The sequence below is a fragment of the Muscardinus avellanarius genome (genome assembly GCF_963383645.1).
Source record: "Muscardinus avellanarius genome assembly, chromosome: 6".
In the NCBI taxonomy this organism is placed as follows: domain Eukaryota; kingdom Metazoa; phylum Chordata; class Mammalia; order Rodentia; family Gliridae; genus Muscardinus; species Muscardinus avellanarius.
The window spans coordinates 126,408,084-126,430,394 of record NC_137791.1 but is presented as its reverse complement, the minus strand read 5'-3'; the positions used below and the strand labels follow the sequence as shown (position 1 = coordinate 126,430,394).

At 37.8% G+C, this 22,311-nt stretch overlaps 1 protein-coding gene across 1 annotated transcript in view; it reads left to right on the top strand.

The window, feature by feature from the left end:
* Positions 1–691: 691 nt before the first annotated feature.
* The window catches only part of NCAPG (non-SMC condensin I complex subunit G), a gene marked incomplete at both ends in the record, with an annotated part of 42,730 nt that continues 21,110 nt past the window's right edge, over positions 692–22,311 (top strand). The window contains 12 exons of the mRNA XM_080697665.1: positions 692–802; positions 1,647–1,847; positions 3,001–3,229; positions 5,400–5,545; positions 5,826–5,910; positions 7,255–7,447; positions 7,906–8,055; positions 13,847–13,987; positions 15,248–15,371; positions 16,555–16,638; positions 16,961–17,140; positions 20,203–20,313. Coding sequence (XP_080553791.1) covers positions 692–802; positions 1,647–1,847; positions 3,001–3,229; positions 5,400–5,545; positions 5,826–5,910; positions 7,255–7,447; positions 7,906–8,055; positions 13,847–13,987; positions 15,248–15,371; positions 16,555–16,638; positions 16,961–17,140; positions 20,203–20,313 — 1,755 coding nt within the window. The remainder of the gene's footprint in view (positions 803–1,646; positions 1,848–3,000; positions 3,230–5,399; positions 5,546–5,825; positions 5,911–7,254; positions 7,448–7,905; positions 8,056–13,846; positions 13,988–15,247; positions 15,372–16,554; positions 16,639–16,960; positions 17,141–20,202; positions 20,314–22,311) is intronic.

Below are 22,311 nucleotides of genomic sequence, written 5' to 3'. Positions count from 1 at the left end.
ACAGAGCCCAGTGCGCCGCCTCCACCGCAGACCTGCCAGGCGGCCCTGCACCGGGCCAGGACCCACCTGAGGCCTTCAGAGGGCCGCGGCCCTTCCCACGGAGATCTCAGAACGGCCCCCAGCGACCTGGCCCGCCTTCCTTCCCCGCAGGATTCCCGAATGCCCTTTCCCGTCTAGACCTCTCCCTCCTTCGACAGCCCCGCTCCTCCAGCAGGAGCTGAGACAGCCCCTCTCGGCCGACTCCCTCTCTCACCATGGAGGGTCCTTTCCGCGCTCCCGCCTCACGCCCAGCTGCACGACGCCGCTCCACCCAGCGCCACCAGCCCCATCCGGAATGTCGCGCCGCCGCGCCGCTCGATCTCCTTGACAACGCCGCTCTGGGCCGAGGCGACGCTTCCTCTCCTTAAGAGGCGCCACTTCCTACCTAGAAAACGGCCGGAGCCACCCAAGGCGCATGCGCCGACGGAGCGCGGGGCTTGCTGGGACCGAGCGCACCGCTTCCCGTTCGCGCCTCCTAATCTCGCGGAAGTCTCGCGGGATCTCCTCCTCCCGCGGGAGTTATTTGAACGCTCTGGCGGTAACCACGCCCCGGCCGCTCCGAGGCGGGCCTCGGGGAGTCGGAGGACATCGGGCCCGCCGGTCCTCAGTGCGGTCGCTGTAGCAACGCGCGGATACTGCGGGTCTCGACGCCATGGGAACCGACAAGAAGATGCTGCCGATCAAGGAGGCCTTTCGGCTGGCGCAGCAGCCGCACCAGAACCAGGCGAAGCTGGTGGTGGCGCTGAGCCGCACCTACAGCAAGGTGAGCTTCCCGGGCTCCTTTCTGGGCATCCTCCGAGGCACCTGGACTCGCCCGAGGTCAGAAAGGCCCCCAAACGCGCGCTCCCACGCCAAGCTCCCGCCTGGGCTTTAATGCACCAACCAGCTCCCGGGCGGTGTGGACCGTTAATCCGTGTCGCGACCGCAGAGGTGGACCGGAACCTGGACAGGCCCCGAGGTGGCGGCCTGGGGCTCCGTGCGCGCCCAGCCCGAGGATCAGCGAGGTTCACAGCTGACAGGTGGTCCCAGCCTCGACCCCCGGTTAAATTGAACTCAGGCCCCCAACTACCAGGATGGTCATTAGGACCTGGCCCTGCCTCCTCTTTGAATAGTGTGTCCAGACGCGGGATGGGACAGTGGAATTGGGAAAGATCAATTATCTCGATGTCCAGGAAATAATTGTAAGTAAATATAATGAGGCTTTGTGGAGATGATAGAATGTGAAAGCTGTACCAAAATGAAGTCGCTGGGTGATAGGAAGGTGTAAATATAACAACTGAAAGCCAGCGTTGATGTCTTGTTCAAGATGAAGCTTGCGTACACTAAACTGATACAAAATGCATATTTAAGGCTCAGGAGTATGCGACCGTGGGGGAATCAGAAGGATCTTTTTCAAAATTCATGCTTGTGTATTTTACCGAGAGGGGCAAAGTATAGCTTGGCTTGAATTCTGTGCACATTTATTTTTCTTTTGCTGGTTTGGTTAATTGAGAGTTTACTAAGTATTTTAGTTTGAGTTATGGCTACTGCTCTCAGGAGTATTAGGGCAATGTTGGGAATAAATTATTTTTATCAGTCCTGTTTGAGTGGTCTCTTTTGCCTTTCAGGTGGACGATAAAACAGTTTTTCATGAGGAGTTTGTTCATTACCTTAAATATGCTATGGTGATCTATAAACGTGAACCAGCTGTGGAGAGGGTAATAGAATTTGCAGCAAAGTTTGTTACTTCATTTCATCAATCTGATTTAGAAAATGAAGAAGAAGAAGATGGTGGCATTTTAAATTATTTGTTTACTTTTCTCCTAAAGGTACTTATAAAAACTATCACTTTGAGAAGTAATGTAGGAAATATTACCTAAAAGTTGATATATATTAGACAGTGAAATATTTGGTGATTAAGAAAGTATCAGTTCGGCGTGGTGGCACACGCTTGTAATCCCCGTGCTTGGGAGGCGGAGACAGGAGGATTGTGCAGTTTAAAGCCAGTCTCGCTGGTTTAGGAGACCCTGTTTCCAAATTAAAAAAAATATAAATAGGTCTGGGAGTGTAGCCCGGAGGTAGAAAAAGAAATAAAGAAAAAAGGAAAATATCATGAATATCTTATACAAGAAATATTAACCATGATTAAGATTAAAAATGGGCTTTTAAAATAATTCCAGCATTGCCTGAGCATGATAGCACAGGGCTGGTAATCCCAGTAGTTGGGAGATTGAGACAGGAGGATCACAGGTTTAAGGTCAACCTCAGCAAGACCTTTCATAACTTAGGGAAACCCTATTTCAAAATGAAAATTTTAAAGAGCTGGAGATGTAGCTTTGAAGTAGAGTGCCCCTGAGTTGAATCTCTAGTGCCAAAAATAAAATAATTTCAGCATTAATTTTTTAATGATTTCTCATATTAGCTCTCATATATATTTATTTTTAAAGTATTCTCAATTTTAAAAGTAGTGCACAGCCGGGTGTGGTGGTGCATGCTTGTAATCCCAGCATTCGGGAGGCTGAGACTGGAGGATCGTGGTTCGCGGACAGCCTCAGATATTACTTAATGAGGCCCTCTGCAACTTAGTGAGACCCTGTTTCAAAATAAAGAATAAAAAATAGAGCAGGGGGTGTAGCTCCTAGGTCTTATGCCCCTGGGTTCCATCCCCAGACTTGAAAAAAAAAGTAGTGTACATGTATGCTTCTACCATCTTTATCCCTATTAAGATGTACAACTATAATATGTCAATTAAATAAAGTATCCTGAAAAAAGGAGTTTCTATAGATATTAATTTGTAATTTAGCGAATACTTTTTCCAGACTGAGACTGTATAAAAAGTATATTTAGTGTGCATGTGCTTATAGCTTCTCTTCAAATAATGAATTACTGCTGTAACTTCTTGAATTCTGAACATAGAGTTCAAATGGTGTTGTTTAGAAATGGTATGTGCTGGGAATTAATTTGGTTTTGTTTTTGTTTTAGTCTCACAAAGCAAACAGCAATGCAGTCAGATTTAGAGTATGCCAGCTAATAAATAAGCTTTTGGGAAGTATGCCAGAAAATGCCCAGATTGATGATGATTTGTTTGATAAAATTAATGAAGCTATGCTTATTAGATTGAAAGATAAAATTCCAAATGTGAGAATACAGGCAGTACTGGCTCTTTCACGACTTCAAGATCCCAAGGATGATGAATGCCCAGTAGCTATTGGTATGTGTAGCTTTGTAAATCTTCAGCTTTGTTGATTTTGTTAAGTTCTCATGATTGTATCTTTTAAATTATGAACTATATGTAAGTGAGTATAATATCCATGTAGCAATCATTAAACTTAAAAAAATAAGAACATCATCAGCAATCACTAAACTTAAAAAAAATAAGAGCATCATTAAAAAATAAGAATAGCATCATATACAGCATACCTTATGTCATAATTGCTGAGAGATAACTCTTATACTGAATTTTGGGTTAATTATTACCTTGAGTTTTAAAATTTCTTTTCATTAAAAAAATATCACATATTTTATCTTAATGCTGTTTTGCTTATCATTTTGTGTGAACCGTACTTTATTTTCTGTTACTTTTCTCATAAATTGCTTTTGATTCACTCAGCATGATTGAAAATTATTATTAAGATATTTTTTGGCACACACTTGTAAATCTAGTACTTGGGAGACTGAGACAGGAGGATCACAGGTTTTCTGAGCAGCCTCAGCAACTTCCTGAGGCCCTTGGCAACTTAATGAGACTCTGTTTCAAAATAAAAGAATAAAATAGGGCTTAAAATATAGTTTAGAGGTTGAATATCCCTGGGTTCCACCCCCAGTACCACACACACATTTTTTTTTCTTAAATTTTCTTTAATTCTAGCATTCATCTTGATTTTCTTTTATATTTTCCCATGGAGCTAATAATTTATTATTTGTAATATTAATGGACCCTTTAGTTTCCAACTGTTTTGCTTTTAAAAGAGGTGTTATGATAAGTGAGATTAGTCAGTCACAAAAAATAAGAAAACAGATGCTTTCCCTAATATGTGAAAGCTAGGGAGAAATGGGTAACAGGAGGAACTCTAGATGAAGAAGGAGATACTATAGAGGAGCAAATATGGTGACCTGAGGGAATGGGAGGGGGGAAGAGGGAAACTCTAAAGCACGTGATAAAGTCAATCACTAAGCCAAGCATGGGAACGAGGGAGGGGGAGGGAATTGGACAGGAATTGGGTAAGGACTAATTGGGTGATGTGTGCATGTATGTATCCACCATTTTTTATCCCATTAAGATGTATGACTACAATGCACCAATAGAAAATTTAAAAACAATAAATACCTTGCTTCTGGTATATAGGTTAAATGGCTTTTGTAGGTTTTATGCCTAAAGGGGGACTTTGGATATATGTGGGTCCAGTTTTAAGGTATGAATACTCTACAAAATGATTTACGGGTTTATATTCCCAGTTGCAAGATATAAAAGTGTCTTTTGATCCATAGCCTCTTTAGTACTTAGCAGTATCAGATTTTAAGATGTGGTGGTGGTATAAATGTGTATCCCTTTGTTACCCCCCCCATATGTTTAGTAGCCAACTATTAAATCACTTGTTGCTTAAGGATGAAGATATACTTTGTGTCCTTTGGTTGATTTTTTATTGTGCAAAAACCACAGAGTGTACTTACACAAACCTAGATGGCATAAGTCAATCACTCAATGTAGTTTCTTGGTGCTAAACATGAGTTTTTAAAGGCAGTAGATGATGTGCATAATGACTTATGTAAAACACTTTTATTAGTCAACGTGTGCTTGAAAATAAAGCTAGGGACAATGTACAAAGTAGAGGTAAGTAAATGTATTTAAGTATAGGAAATGGGTTTTCTTTCAGTAAAACCAGAAGTTGTTTCTTTTTACCACTCAGTCATTATGAAGTCAAACAATGGATCCTTATAAAATGATATCAGTTTAAAATAAACTGCTATACTAACTTTTAGGGTTGTTTTCAGTCTTGGTACTCAGTCTATTTATAATCTCCCATCTTTCCTTAGACAGGAGGTTGGTAGAAAACATTTTTAGCTAAATTAGGGTGTAGAAGACCAAAACATGGTATTTGTTTTTTTTGTTTTGTTTTTGGTGGTTCTGGGGTTCCTGGAAGCCCTTCTACCTCCGGGCTACACTCCCAGACCTATTTTATTTTTGGGGACAGGGTTTCTTAAGCCAGCGTGATCCTCCTGTCTCCGCCTCCCAAGCGCAGGGATTACAAGTGTGAGCCACCACGCCGGGCAAAACATGATATTTGTATAATCTCAACATTTTGAACTTTCAGAATGCAGACTGTTTTATGACTACTGTTAAAGAATTTCTTGAATACTAAAATGTGTTGCTTTCTTTTTAGCATATGCTACTTTGATTGAAAATGACTCAAATCCAGAAGTTAGGCGGGCAGTATTATCATGTATTGCACCCTCAGCAAAGAGTTTGCCAAAAATTGTAGGGCGCACCAAGGATGTAAGAGAAGCTGTCAGAAAGCAGGCTTATCAGGTAAATAAAGTCTAATGTCTTGTGTAGACATACTCATAAAAGACAAAAAGGCATCTTTGAGCTACTTTTGAAAATACATAATACATAATAATGATTTCCCTAAGATTATTATGAAGAGTATAGGTAATGTAGGTAGAATTTTATTGTATTAAATATTTTAACATATTAGTGTTTTTGGAGATATTGGTTAATTTTCTAAGATGGACACTGTATAACCAGATAATAAATCTGTAAATTGTGTTGAGTTTAATGATCATTTTTTAATTATTATCTCTTAAAGGTTTTAGCTGAAAAGGTCCATATGAGAGCAATGTCCATTGCTCAGAGAGTAATGCTCCTTCAACAAGGTCTTAATGATAGATCAGGTAAGATATACATCTTTATACACAAAAGTGTAGTAGATTTTAAAGTCATATGAAGTTTAGGAAACAACTGTAAGTTAGGTTGAGTAAGCCTATTATTTCCATAAACTTGGTAAAACTTCTCTTGTTGTATAGGAAACATTTCATAGCATTAAAGACTATTGGTAATTTAAAGGAACAGAGCTTTCAACCTTTGTCTTTTAGATGGAGAAACTATACATAAGTCTGTGGAGCTAACTTATGTCAACAGTCAGAATCTTTCTGCCCTTTTAAAAAAATACTATCTTTCTCTACCTTTTAAAATAATACTATCCAGCCATGCATGGTGCTGCATGCTTGCTGTCCCAGCGCTTGGGAGGCTGAGACAGGAGGATCACACAGGTTCAAAGCCAGCCTCAGCTTACTTAGTGAGGCTCTCAGCAACTTAGTGAGACCCTGTTTCCAAATAAAATAGAAAATAGGTCTGGGAGTATAGCCTGGAGGTAGAAAGCCTCTAGGTTTCACTCCTAGTACCATCAAAAAGAATAATAATAATAATAATAATAATAATAATAATAGTAATAATAATAATAATAATAATATCCATTTTGTTTATAGCTTGTATACCTTGGCATGAATATCTGTGCATCAAACCAGTATAATCCCCACTCTGTGTGTTAAACTAGAGAACTGGCTTATAAGAATGTTTTTTAAATTCCCAACTCCCATGAGAAGACCAGGAAGGCTCAGTTTTACCATATATGTAAAACAAATGAGTTTGAAAACATTGTCAGAGGAGTAATGACCTGGATGGCCTTAAAACCTAAGAATAAAATTTGTGCAGTGATGTGTTTATTATGTGTCACTACTACAAATAGCAATTTTGTAATAGGGAGGGAGGGAGGGAGGGAAAGAGAGAGAGAGAGAGAGAGAGAGAGAGAGAGAGAGAGAGAGAGAGAGAGAGAGAAGAGAGAATGCAAAGACATTTTATAGGCCTTAGTAGTGGATGGTCATGGAGAGAGAGAGAGAGAGAGAGAGAGAGAGAGAGAGAGAGAGAGAGAGAGAATGAGAATGAATACAAAGACATTTTATAGGCCTTATAGGCCTTAATAGTGGATGGTCATTTGGTCATTTGGTACTGAACCTGTTTCATTTCGATTTTGGAAGTGAGCATCACATGACTTTTACAATATCATTGTACATCTTTTTTTCTTTCGTACGCTTTGTTCTGCCTCTTAATCTCTATTTGTATTGTAAATAGCAGCTTTATGTTAATGTTGATCTAATAAAAGTTAATGAAAGTAGACAAAATACATGCAATGAAAGCTAGGGGGAGCCTTGGCTTATCCTGTTTGAAATGATCAATAGATGGCGTGAAACAAGCAACTCAGAAGTATCTTCTCCAAAGCTGGCTGCGTTTTACTGAAGGAAACATCTTGGAGTTGCTTCATAGATTGGACGTGGAAAATTCTTCTGAAGTGGCCGTCTCTGTTCTCAATTCCTTGTTTTCAGTGACTCCTCTCAATGAACTGGTGGGAATATGTAAAAATAATGATGGCAGGTACATAAAAGTTTCATTTTTTAATTGTACTGATAAACTTCTGCAATTAAAATTAGTGTTTTCTTCTCAGGACCTTAGGTGATACTAATATCTTCTGTCTACCCCTCTTTATTCTGATACATTTATTTCTGTTTTTTTTTTTTTTTTTCTATAGTGTAAGAAGGCGTTGCTTTACTATAGAATATCTTCTTTAGCTGTGCCCCCTCTTCATTTTATTACCCGGATTTTTTATTAGCCTACCTTGCAACAGCGTGTGTTCCTATTGTATGTTTATTCACTTAATTATTTCCTTTTTTTTTTTTTTCTAATTTTGGTCTAAGCTTTTTCCTATCCCTCTCTGTGGGAAGTTAGTGACATAATTAAAAGAATGGTGGTTATAAATAAAATCTTATTTCAGTTTTTTAACTGGATGTAAATAAAGATCATGCTTTCTCTTATTCTTTTCCTTTTAAATGAAGAAAATTGATTCCAGTGGAAACATTAACTCCCGAACTAGCTTTGTATTGGCGTGCCCTTTGTGAATATTTGAAATTAAAAGGAGATGAAGGAGAAGAATTTTTAGATCAGATTTTGCCAGAACCTATAATCTATGCAGAATATTTGCTAAGGTAAACTTTTTTCCCTTTGGTTTGTACTGTGTTTGTGTTGCTGCATGTGTCAATTTCTTAGCCCCTTCCTCAAAATCATGCTTGATTGGGAATGTTTCACACCCTTTCTTTGGACATGTAGGGATATTGGGTATGTACATTGAGTATTTCTGAAGAATATCCTGTGTTGGCCAGTATACCGAAAGGGCAAAGTGAATATGTTTAGGACTATTTTCTCAGAACTGCTAGGGCATGATTTTTAAATACTTCTTTATAAAGTTGATCATGCTAATGTGTTGCTTTTAGAAATGGGTTTGTAAAGTTTTGTTTTGTTTTGTTTTGGTGGTACTGGGGTTCCTGGAAACCCTTCTGCCTCCGGGCTACACTCCCAAACTTATTTTTTAGGGCATGATTTTAAATACTTCTTTATAAAGTTGATCATGCTAATGTGTTGCTTTTAGAAATGGGTTTGTAAAGTTTTGTTTTGTTTTGTTTTGGTGGTACTGGGGTTCCTGGAAACCCTTCTGCCTCCGGGCTACACTCCCAAACTTATTTTATACTTCTTTTTATTCGGAAACAGGGTCTCTTAAGCCCGCAAGGCTGGCTTCGAACCTGAGCGATCCTCTAGTCTCCACCTCCTAAGTGCGGGGATTACAAGCATGTGCCACCACGCCCCGTGGTTTGTAAACTTTTTGAATGTGCCAGCTGGTCAATATATTTAGGTCCGTGGGCCATATCTTCCCTGTCAAAATTACTCAACTCTCATGGTAGTATAAAAGCAATTGAATACAATATGTAAATGAATGTATATGGCTAGTTTTTGATAGAATTTTATCCACTTTTATGGATACCAAAATTTGAATTTAAAGTAACATTTATGTGACACAAAATATATATTTTTTTTATATTTGTGACCATTTAAAAATATAAAAATTGCTCTTGGCTTGTAAGCTGTACAAAATCAGCATGATAAATTTGGGTGTGGTTGTAGTTTCCAACTCAGGGTACACATTTATGGCTAGTTTTATTATTAAAAATTTTGCCATGTGGCCTCAGTTTTAAAATTTTCAAAATATATTTTTCTTTTTTTTTTTTTTTTTGGTGGTACTGGGGTTCCTGGAAGCCCTTCTACCTCCGGGCTACACTCCCAGACCTATTTTCACATTTTTTTTATTTGGAAACAGGGTCTCCTAAGCCAGTGGCGGGGCTGGCTTCCAACCTGCGCGATCCTCCTGTCTCCGCCTCCCAAGCGCGGGGATTACAAGCGTGCGCCACCACGCCCGGCCAAAATATCTTTTTCTTAAATTATTTAGATGGCTATAGTTCTGCTTATTTCACTTTAAAATTATATGAAATTATATATTCATTCTTTTCAAAATTTAAATCCAGAAGTACATAGAATAAAAACGTGGTTTTATTAGCACTTGCTTCCCCATTCCCACTGATTTTACAGTTAATAACTAAATTTGGGGTGTGTACTTCCAAGTCTTTTTTACTTATTTATACTGTTGTAAATGCATACATAGATTTCTTCCTTGTCATGGTGTACACCTGTAATCCCAGCTACTTGGGAGGCTGAAGCAGAGGAATCAGGAGTTTGAGGCCAGCCTGGCAACCTAGTGTATCCTGTCTCAAAATAAAAAGTTAAAAGAGTTGAGGACATAGCTAAGTGGTAGAATGCTCTTAGGATCAGTCTGTAGTAACACACACACACACACACACACACACACACACACACACACCGTACTATACATACCATTTCCTTTTTCCTTTTTTCTAATTATTGAATCATTATATATTGGTTCATATAAGTCTATTACAGTTTTAAGAGTTTATTGTTTCAGAGTATAATGGTAACATTTAATTTATTCCTCTGTTGGTGAATATTTAGAGTGTTTTCAGTTTTCACTGATTAAAAAGAAAGGTTTATTCAACTTCCTTGTACATTCCCAATGTACATTTATACACTGGGATTTGGAGGAGTTATTTCCCAGAAGTAGACTTGCTGAGACGAAAAGTTTCATATAAATTTTGATAGATACTGCTGTATAAATATTTGGCTTTATGATTTTGATGGATTATTTGAAAAACATCCCAATAATATGAACTGTGAGCCCGAATGTCTGATTTTTTTCCTTTGTATGAAGTAGTCTTCTGCTTCTGTTTGTTATTGTGCTATGTATAAGTCATGTAGCAAAGCTATGAATGTCTTTGAATTTATCATAAAAACCCCTGAATCTCCGATGTGAGCCAATGTGGAAACTTATACTTTGAGCCCATATTAGCATCATGAAAAACACGTGAGTTTAATAAGTGTATTAGTGGCAATTATTTCAGGCTTTGATGTTTAATTATTCATTGTAGTGTTTTTTGGCCTATGCCAAAATATTCCCAGAAGGAATAAGTCTGAGGCAAAGTTTAATAATATATGTGTTAATATGAAGATATGCTCATAAAAGATGGGGAAATACAAGAAAATATGAAGCATAATGGTGGTTGTGGGGGCAGCCTTTCCTCGAGGACTGCTTCAGAAATTGATTTTTTTTTTTTTTTTTTTTTTGTACTGGGGGAATTGAACCCAGAGCATTCTACCTCTGAGCTAGATCTTCAGCTCTTTATTTTTTTGTTTTGAATCAATCTTGCTAGGCTACTGAGAGTTTTGCTAGGTTGCTGAGGCTATCCTTGAATCTGTGATCTTCCTGTTTCCCTCCCAATACGGGGACTGCAGAAGTATTCTACCATGTCTGGCTAGAAATTGATTCTTAATGACTGAAAACTGACATTTATAGAGCTTGGTACCACTTAGCTACACTCCATCCCTTTTTGTTTTTTACTTTGAAATAGGGTTTTACTAAGTTGTTGAGGCTGGCCTCGAACTTGAGATCTTCCTGTCTCTGCCTGTGTAGGTGCGTGCCATCACACCTGCTTAGGTTAGGGATTCTTTACATTCTCTTTCCCACTAAGTCTGAGTTTGAAAATAAGTAACTATTTCAGTTTAGATTTTCACTTAAAATGATGAAAACTTTTAAAAACTTAATTTGATAGTTGTTGAGAGAATACTTATGAAAGAATAATTTTCTTCTGGAGGCAGAATCACTAAATAGGATTACTCAGCTACAGAAACCAAATTATCCACATAAAACAGGTATCATGGATGAGGATTGTCAAATTAAGAGTAACTAAAAGGGACACCAATAAAATTTGTAAAAAGTTACCTTAATATATATTCTTAGAATCTTAAAGTATTTCTTTAGTAGCCTCATAATGAATACCTTTTAAGATGGCTAGAGACAATTTCATGGAAACTAATATTGGTGTGTCAGTTTTAAATTATATTTATACTGTTGACATTTTTAATCTGTTAATGAAACAACTATTTGAATTTACTTTAGAAAAATATTCTCAGTCATACCCAGCTATAAAGAAGAACAAAATTATGTCATTTACAGGGAAATGGATGGAACTAGGGAACATTATGCTAAGTGAGATTAGTCAGTCACAAAAAATAAGAAATCGAATGCTGTCCCTAATACATGGAAGCTCGGGAGAAAATGTGTCATAGGAGGAACTCTAGAAGATGGAGAGACAATAGATGAGCAAATGAGGCGACCTAACTGAGGAGGATGGGAGGGGGGAGAGGGAAATTTCCTAATGTTCATCATGTACCTTAACAAGCATCAGTGTCAATCACTGAGCCAAACTTGAGAAGGAGGGAGGGGGAGGGGATGAGATGGGAATTGGGAAGGGCTCAGTGAGTGATGTGTGCCTCCACCATCTCCATTAAGATATACGACTACAATGCACCAATAAAAAATTTAAAACAATAAATTATATTTTTGCAGTTGACATTTTTAATCTGTTAATGAAACAACTATTTTAATTTACTTTAGAAAAATACTCTCAGTCATGATGGTGGGAAAGTAGGGAGCAATCTCAAAATGAGTATAAGTGAAAGAAGGAGTTTGTTATTGTTTTTTTTTTAAGCCTGTCAGAAAACAATAACTCTACCAATCTGTTGATTTTTTTTTTTAATTTTCAGTTATTGTCTTAGGTTTCTGTCACTATGACAAAATATCTGAGATAAAAAGCTTATTAAGGGGAAAGATATATTTTTACTCATGCTTTCAGAGGCTCTAGTCACGGTCACTTGGCTAGTCCTTTTACACCTGTGGCGAGGCAGTACATCATTGCAGAAGGGCGTGGCAGAGTTGCTTGCTACATGACAGCCAGGAAGCAAAAAGGGAGAAAGTGGTGCCCCAGTCCCAATATGGCCCACCAGGCCATGCCCCTGATGCTGTGCTCCCTCCAGTGAGGCCCCACCTCCCACCTGCTTGGGACCAGGCCTTCAAGGATAGAGCCCATGGGGGACATTTCTAGATCCAAGCCATTAACAGTTACCTAGTTTTCCTCCAGTTTCTTGGTACAAATTAAAAGGATGGCTGATGTATTTAGGTCTTAATTTCATAGCCAGAGATTTATGAGTTTTTATTTACTCTTGATTATTTTATAATGGGTAAGCATCTATTTATTTATCATGATTTATTCAGCAATTTTTTTTTCCTTGCAGAACTGGGGATTGAACCCAGGGGCATTCTACCTCCAAGCTACATCCCCAGCTCTGTTTTTTATTCTTTATTTTGAAACAGGTTTTCACTAAGTTGTGGAGGGCCTCACTATTCAGCTGAGGCTGGCCACAAACTTTCGATCCTCCTGTCTCAGCCTCCCAAGTACTGGGATTAAAAGTGTGCGCTGAGCAAGGTGTGGTGGCGCATGCTCGTAATCTCAGTACTTGGGAGGCTGAGACAGGAGGATCACGCAGGTTTGGAGCCAGCCTCAGCTACTTAGTGGGGCTCTCGGCAACTTAGTGAGACCCTGTTTTCAAATAAAATATAAAATGGCTTGGGAATGTAGCCTGGAGGTAGAAGAGCCCCTGGGTTCCATCCCCAGTATCACAAAAAAAAAAAAAAAAAAAAAGCATGCACTACCATGCCTGTCTATTTAACAATTTCTATAACTTGATTTTTGACATTTTTAAAATGATATTTTTCACCAATTTTTAAACATTATTTTCAACAAAGGCATCTCCTTGTCCAAGCTTATATTTAATAAATGCTTTTCAGTAGCCTTCTTTTGGTGAGGGTTAGGGGTACAAATAAGAAAGGAGTTATTTGTGGTAGGCTATTGAATATTATGAGGTGAAGCTCTTGAATATTATCATGGTTTGAGGTTTATGAAAGTCTTTAATTTGGGCAGCGAGAGTAATAAGAAAAGGTGGCTAAGGGTGCTTGTTTAGCACTACCTCCACTGAAACAAGACTAGTACAGAGATTAAATGGGGCCCCCTAAAAGGATAATATAAATTTGTGAAATAGTCCATATGGAAGAAAAAATTTTTAAAAACACCATTGTATTCAGGGACTACTTGGCATTGCTACTATTGTTATAACTCTTATTTTAAGCAAAAGTAGTTAATTTGGTATGAGGGAAGACTAAATTTTTATGGGATGCGAGATTCAGCACTTTATAATTGAGAGAATGCAAGTGACATTGAAATATTGGTTATAAATACTGCACTTTTTGAAAATTTGATCACTAGTGAAAAGACATTTGCTTGTTCTTTTGATCCATTAATAAGTTTACTTGCATTGTTCTTTACAATAACATAGAATTACTCCATAGACCAAACTATTATTATGTGGAAGGATATAAACAACTGAAAAAGACCCTTTTCTGACCTAAACGTGGAATTCAGTTCCTCTTTGATGTTTCTTAACAGATTCTACTTTATTAATTTTTTGTTGTTGTTGTTTTAGTTACATTCAGAGCATTCCAGTAGTTACTGAAGAACAGAGAAGTGATTTTTCCTACATTGAAAATTTGATGACAAAAGAGTTCATAGGTCAGCAATTGATTTTGATTATCAAGTCTTTGGATACTAATGAAGAAGGGGGAAGGTACGTTTAGATGTTAATACGTCTAATTTATTATTGAAATTTTTTATATTGAAATACATTCTTGCTACAATATGATTAAATATATTTACACTCACTCTAAGTGCTATAAGTTTTCCTTTCCTTGTTCTCTGTATGTTTGTATGCACACACACATTCTTGTGTTACTTCATGAAAGGACGTGTTCTGAGAAATGTGTTGTTAGATTTTGTTGTTATGCTAACATAGTATGTAAGTACACAAAGCTAGATAGTGTGTCCTGATGTGGCCTCTAATGTAGTCAAGAGATCATAAGCAAGATGTATGAGGCTGCTGCCACACAACACAAAACACCAAACTGTTCTACAGTGAACGTCTAATAAGTAGATGTACACCCTAAAGTAATGATTAAAAGTATCGTAAATGCATAACCCAATAACATAGTTGTTTAATGTCATCGTTTTATGCACTGTACCCATATCTGCTGTGTTTTTATACTAGTGGCAATACAGTAGGTGTCTATATATCAGTATCACCACATAGTAATGCATTGAGTGTACTAATTATTATGGTTACTCTGTCATTAGACATTAGGTATTTTTCAGCTCCATTATAATCTTATGGGACTGCCATCATATATACAATCTGATGTTGTGTGAAAGATCATTATGCACCACATGATGGTGTATGTATATAGTCCTAGTCTGATTTCCTCAGAATAAATTAATAAAATTTTAGCTTTTAGTTAAAAATCTCTATTTCAGCGAGTGGTAGTGGTACTACTATCTAAAAAGTTTGATTCACCTCTGGTATCTTGTCATTTTTGTTTATTTGGTTTATGTTTATTTATTTATTGTTTAGCTTATTTAGTTATCATGCTTACTCATTTATTTGTTTTTATGTGCTGGGATTTAACCCAGAGATGCTCTACCAGTGAGCTACACCCCCAGCCCTATTTTTAATTTTTAATTTTGAAACCAGATCTCACTAAGTTTCCATGTGCTGGCTTTGAACCTGTCATCCTCCTGTCTCAGACTGCTAAGTACTGGGACTTCAGGTGCCTAGCTATTATGTTGATTTGTCATAGCTTGATCATAGCTTAGTTTATAAACCTCTTTTGCAGAATGTGAATGTTTCTACATAGTTTATACATAATGGGTTTTGGTCCCTCTACGTGAAAAAGCTGAGACAAATGTAAATAACTCTGCAGAGTAAGTGAGATGCTAGACATAATGTGTTCTGTCCTCATGATATTTACATTAATACAGATCTTTTCGATTACAGGAAACGACTGCTGGCTATTTTGCAGGAGATTCTTACTCTACCCACAACCCCTATATCTCTAGTTTCTTTTCTTGTTGAGAGACTACTGCACATCATTATAGATGATAATAAGAGAACACAAATTGTAAGTACTTTTTTGATTAATGGTAAAGATAAGAGGTTTTGATCTGTAACATTGAAGATTATCTGAATTTCATTTTAGAACTTTTCTTGTCTTTTAGATTTGACTAAGAAATTTCAAAAATTTAAAAAATCAAATCTGTCTCTTGCTTGCTTATTTTTCTCACTTCTTCGCTCTTCCTTTCTCTAACACACAAACACACACACACGTGCACACACACACATATTTTGAAAATGTCTCCCTTCTTTTTGTGCACCTGTTATATGTTGAATCAGTTGGAAATAGAAGAGGTTTGGGAGGAAGTGACCAATGGGATGATGTTTCCCCTCTGATGCCCAGGGCACTACAGTGCTAAGAATTGGCTCAGGTCACACATACCTGGCTTCAGACTCCTCTCATTCTTTTGGCTTTGTAACTTTGAAAGGTTGTTTAGCTTTTTTTTTTTTTTTTTTCTCAAATGCAAAATGACAGTAAAACTTACCTTTGTCTTGAGATAATATATTTAAAGTCTTTGTTAAGTACAGAAATAAATTTTACCTATAATAACTGTTTCCAAAAGTGTTATTGTTTTGAGTTAGTTAGAAGAAACAGATCTGTATTATTCTCTTTAAATAAAAAACCTCATTTAACTTAAGGTCAGTTTAGAAGTCATCTCTCAAATTCGTAGACTTACATCCAGCTAGTGGTTATCCAGCATCTCCTTCAGTGTTTTCATTTGGGAGGCAACCTTAATCAGCCAGCTCCAGCTTCCAAGTGGCTCTGGAAGGAAAGTCCTTCCTTTGGCTGTCATTATGAATTCCGTGCCCATTGGAAGAATAAAAGGATATTCTGTTTTTCTATAGTTATTACAGAGCTGAACAAGAGAGGAGTTGATTTTAGGCAGAGAATTTTAGATTATAGTGTCTAATCTTAGGTATCACCATTTTTTTATTTTTCAAATACTATATGAGAGATAATTTATCTTCAACATCTATGTGCCTGTTTCCTTTCAAGTCATTTTAGTTTTTAGTTATATCTTTTTTTTTTTTCTAAAATTGTCCAGCAAACAGAATGTGTGCTATTTTTACCCATATCTTTTGCTCTTTTTCAATAGATGACAGATACTACTTAGCGTTTTCTGTAGCAGTTTGATATAATTTGCTGATATACAACATATATTAAAGTTTATACCCTGAATACTTATCAGGTTACAGAAATTATCTCAGAGATTCGGGCTCCCATTGTTAGTGTTAATGTTGATCCATCTGACGTGAGAAAGAAAGAACTCAAGGTAAGTGTCTTCTAAATTAAAAAAATGTTTGAGTAATAGAGCTGTGCAAATTTCTTTCCTGTTGCCATAAAGTTTTGAAATTGTTCTTAAAGTCAAATTACTAACTTAATATTAAGCCATAAATGTATCTAAAATATTGCCAGATTATGTTAGTCTGCAAGATTTGCTGATCTGTTTCAGGAAGATTACAACTTTTGTATGGGTCTGGTTGCTTCAATTCTGAGTCATTGAGATGTTAAATAGTATTCTTGAGTTTGCTGCAGATTTTCATATTACTAATTTTTGTTTAGTGTTGAAACGATCAATTTACGTTTTTCCCCAGGTGGCTGAAATAAAAGTTAAACTTATTGAAGCGAAAGAAGCTTTGGAAAATTGCATTATCTTACAAGATTTTAATCAGGCATCAAAATTAAAGGAAGAAATTAAAGCCTTAGAAGATGCCAAAGTAAGCCTGTTAAAGGAGACAGAGCAAGTTGAAATCAAAGAAGTCCACACGGAGAAGGTATAAGTAATTTTTCATACTCAAATGTTTTCTCAAGTGCTTTTAACTCAAGTAAACCTTTTTTTAAGCTCATAAAACTGCCAGAATATATTCACTTTGGAGGAATTTATATGAACAACACGAATTAAACTGAAATTTTTTTTTTCTGTTGATTCTTCATATTTTGAGGCTTTGAAAGACCTTAATTAACTTTCATTATTGTAGCTCTGACATTATTTGTTCCCTTGTTATGCTAATCTCTGGAATATGAAGTCTTTCTTGCCAGGGAAAAAGAGTCTTTTAGTTTATAATTATTTTTTTTTCTCGAATGGCTTAAAAAGTAAAATGTGTCCATCTTTCCCTTACCTGCGGGAGAAGACTTTGTACAGCTCGGAAAAGCATTTCTCTGATACTCATGATTAATAGAATTTCTTTGGATGTTTATGTGTCCATTTGTCTTGAGATATATAAACCTATTATAGTACAATTATAAGAGCATTATAGATGTGATCAGAGAAATATAGAAGTTTATGGAGAGATATCTAATTTAGGTAGTATCATTGTTTTACCCAGAGGAATAAATGTTTTTTGTTCTTTGTTTTTGATGGTACTGGGGTTTCTGGAAGCCCTTCTACCTCCAGGTTACACTCCCAGACCTATTTTTATACTTTTTTATTCAAAACCAGGGTCTCTTAAGCCAGCGCGGCTGACTTCGAACCTGTGCGATCCTCCTGTCTCCACCTCTCAAGCGCGGGGATTACAAGCCTGCGCCACCACGCCCGGCGGAATAAATGTTTTAATCTAAATTTTTAATGAAAATGAGTGAACACTGAAAGGATGGTTTTGGTGGTAAAACCAAAGAAACCTTTTCAGGCACTTCACAGATGTGAATTGATTTGATTGTTGCTATCCCCGTTAGGTGGTACTGTTATCATCTTCACTTTAAATAGATAAATTGTTTGCCCAAAGTCACACTGCTGGTGAGTGGTACAGGGAAGATTCAAACCTAAGCAGTGGTTCTTCATCTCTCCTTCTGCAGTCTCTTTTCTTCATCCTTGATGAATTGTTTAAATAAATGTTGTGCCAGGCACGGTGGCACACACCTGTAATCCTATTACTTGGGAGACCGAGGCAGGAGTATTATTAAGTTCATGGCCAGCCTCAGCTACTTGGTGAGGCCCTCCACAACTTAGTGAGACCCTGTTTTAAATTAAAGGATAAAAAATAGGGCTTGGGGTATAGCACAGAGGTAGAATGCTCCTAGGTCCAATCCCTAGTACTAAAAAAAAGAAAAAAAATTTAAAAATTTAAAAAAATGTATGCTGGCCCAGAGGTTAAAGAGTATCTATTTAGTTTTTAAACTTCAGGTATACATACGTAAAGGATTGAGCCAAGAGGTAAGAGATGAGTCTATATAAAATTTTAGGGTCAGCCGGGTGTGGTGGTGCACGCTTGTAATCCCCGCGCTTGGGAGGCGGAGACAGGAGGATTGTGCTGGTTTGAAGCCAGCTTCACTGGCTTAAGAGACCCGGTGTTTCAAAAAAAAAAAAAAAAAAATTATGTCTGGGAGTGTAGCCTGGAGGTAGAAGGGTATTATCCAGGAACCCCAGTACCACCAAAAAAAAAAAAAAAATAGGGTTAAGATTTTGTGTAATGCCTTGTATAAACTATATTGAAGAATCTGTGCCTTACTCAAGGATCTTGGGGCACTGCTAATATTTTAAGTGGTAGGATGAATATTTTGTCTTACAAAGATTACTGTTGGTCAGGAAATAAGACAGTGATAAAAGCCTAGATAGACATAAGAGTTGGGAGACTGTTAAAGTTACGTAGGCTCACGATGACGGAGACAGTGGGTGTGAGGGAAAGTGCCACATTTGGGAGGCGTGGAAGAATGAGAGACCGCGAGGCTTCTTTCGCCTTGGAGGTGGCCTGCGTTCTCCCTTTAGAGAGAATTTTTCTCCTAAATAAGTCTGTTTGTCTTTGGGGTGGGGAAAAGGAGGAGCAGGGAGAAGAGGGAATCAAGATTGCACCATAGGTCTTTTGGTTTGGGTAACTGAATAAGTAGGGGTGACATTACGAAGATTAATAGTGCAAGAGCTGGAGGCAGTGGAGCGGCTTGTAATCTCAGTACTCGGGAAGCCCAGACAGGAGGATCACAACTCAGCAAGACCCTCTTTCAAAAGAAAAAATAAAAAAGAAGCTGGGTGTGGTGGCACGTTTTGTAATCCCAGCACTCGGGAGGCTGAGACATGAGGATCGCAGGGTTTTCCTAGCCTCAGTTACTTAGTTAGGCCCTGTTTCAAAATAAAGAATAGAAAATATTCTGGGGTTATAACTCAGAGGTAGAATGCTCCTGGGTTCAATTCCTAGTACCACAGAAGAAAGAAAGAAAGAAAAAGAAAGAAAGGAAGGAAGGAAGGAAGGAAGGAAGGAAGGAAGGAAGGAAGGAAGACAGGCCTGGGAAATAGCTCAGAGATAGAATGTCCCTGGGTTCAATCCCCAGCCCCCACATCACCCCCTCCCACACACAAAAGAATGCAGGAAGACGAGACATATGGGTAATAATTCCTTTTTGTACATGTTGATTTTTGGGGAGCCTGTGGAATAGAAAAGGTCTCATAGGAGCCGGGTGTGGTGGCGCACGCTTGTAATCCCAGCATTCGGGAGGCTGAGACCGGAGGGTCGCGGTTCACGGACAGCCTCAGCTACTTAGTGAGACCCTCCGCAACTCAGTGAGACCCGGTTTCAAAATAAAGAATAAAAATAGGGTAGTGGTGTAGCTCGGAGGTCGAATGCCTTTGGGTTCCATCCCCAGACCTGCAAAAAAAAAAAAAAAAAAAAAGAAGAAGAAGATGTTTCATAGAAGAAATGTTACAGAGGTTGTATATATAAATCTTAAACTCAGAAAATAGTTGAGTTCTCTTCTAGATAATAAATGGAGCTGTATGAGTGGATGGGATATAGGATCAGCCAAGGAATGTGGAGAGAGTGTCGATACACCCTAGACTGAAAAAGCAAACATTTGAGGGATGTACAGAAGATAATCTGACTAATGCTGAATATTTGGTCTTTCGTTTTAGGATGATGCTGAAACACTACAGAAGTGTCTCATTTTGTGCTATGAACTATTGAAGCAGATGTCCATGTCAACTGGTATAAGTGCAACCGTGAATGGGATCATTGAATCCTTGGTATGTTGATAGCCTTTGACACTGGTTTAGCTGAACCTCCCCACTCATTTTCTAAGTAAGTAGTAAGTTCATTAGGGCTTAAAGAATGAAAATATTATTATTTTAAACATCTGATAAATACAAACTGATAAGTACAAATGGTATGGATATATACTGGCTATCTTATATTGTGAGGATTAAATTAAAGAATGCGTATAAAGGACCCTAGTACCTAAGTTATAATTACTATAATTAAAAGGTTTGAAAAGCCGGGGGTGGTGGCACACGCTTGTAATCCCAGTGCTTGGGAGGCTGAGACAGGAGGATCGCACAGGTTCGAAGCCAACCTCAGCGACTTAATGAGGCTCTCAGCAACTTAGACTCTCCTTCCAAATAAACTATAGAAAAGATCTGGGAGTATAGCCCAGAGGAAGAAAAGCCCCTGGGTTCCACCCCAGTACCACCACCACAACAACAACAACAAAGAAGATTTGAAAAAATGATTGTATACTGGAAATAGATGCTACATATCTTAATTCTTTAAGTAGGAAAAAGAGATACAGAAACATATAAGGACTATTTTAAGTACTGGAATTTTGCAGAGAAAGACTGAGAAGGTTACATTGTATGTAATTTCTGTGAAAAGAGTCTTTTTATTATTAATATTAATATTATTATTATTACTATTTTGAGATGGTAGTAAGCTCTGGGTAGTAAGCTCCTGCATTCTTTTGTGTGTGGGAGGGGGTGATGTGGGGACTGGGGATTGAACCCAGGGACATTCTATCTCTGAGCTATTTCCCAGGCTGCCTTTCTTTCTTTCTTTCTTTCTTTCTTTCTTTCTTTCTTTCTTTCTTCCTTCCTTCCTTCCTTCCTTCCTTCCTTCCTTCCTCTTTCTTTTCTTTTCTCTTCTCTTCTTTTCTTTTCTTTTCTTTTCTTTTCTTTTCTTTTCTTTTTTGTTTTTGTGGTACTGGGAATTGAACCCAGTTAGCTCTGTTCCCCAGGCTAGCCTGAATTCTGAGGTTCAATCATTCCTCCTACTTTAATCCTCCTGAGTGGCTATGACAAAAGGCACGCGCTAATGTGCCCTCTTATACTTTATTTAAAGGACTTTTTTTTTTTTTTTTTTGGTATTGGGGATTGGACCCAGGGGCATTCTACCTCTTAGCTACACCCCAGCCCTAATTTTTATTCTTTATTTTGAAACAGGGCCTCATTAAGTTGTCAGGGACCTCACTAAGTATCTGAGGATGGCCATGAATGTGTGATCCTCCTGTTTCAGCCTCCCCAAGTACTGAGATTACAAACATGTGCCACCACGCCCCGCCTTTAAAGGACTTTTAAAGTAACCCTTCAAAGGATTTTTTTTTTTTTTTTTGTGGGTCTGGGGATGGAACCCAGGGGCATTTGACCTCCCAGCAACACCCCCTGCCCTATTTTTTATTTTTAATTTGAAACAGGGTCTCACTAAGTTGCGGAGTACCTCACTAAGTAGCTGAGGCTGTCCGTGAACCACGATCCTCTGGTCTCAGCCTCCCGAATGCTGGGATTACAAGCGTGTGCCACCACGCCCAGCTCTCAAAGGATTTTTAAAGTAACTCTTTATAGGTCATCTATGTTGTATTGATGTCAGGACGTAAGTGTTGCAAAACCTCAGATTAGTACTTTGTGATAGGAATATTATCAAACCTATATAACTTTAAATTTTCTAGTGGCCACAAATTTAAAAAGTAAAAAGAAGTGAGTAAAATTAAGCTTAATATATTAAGATATAATAAATACACCCAAATATACTTTCATCTGGATATATCTAGTATATCTAAAATGTTATCATTTACTCAGTATTAGAATTATTCAGATATTTTACGTTGTTTTTCATACTAAATTTTAAAACATTTGTCCAGCCAGAATGTTCATACTTGAGATGCTCATCAACCTCATATGGCTAAATGTGTAGTGTTTATTTTTCTGACTTCTTGATTGCCATTCTGATTGGGGTTTGAGTCACACCACCCTGAT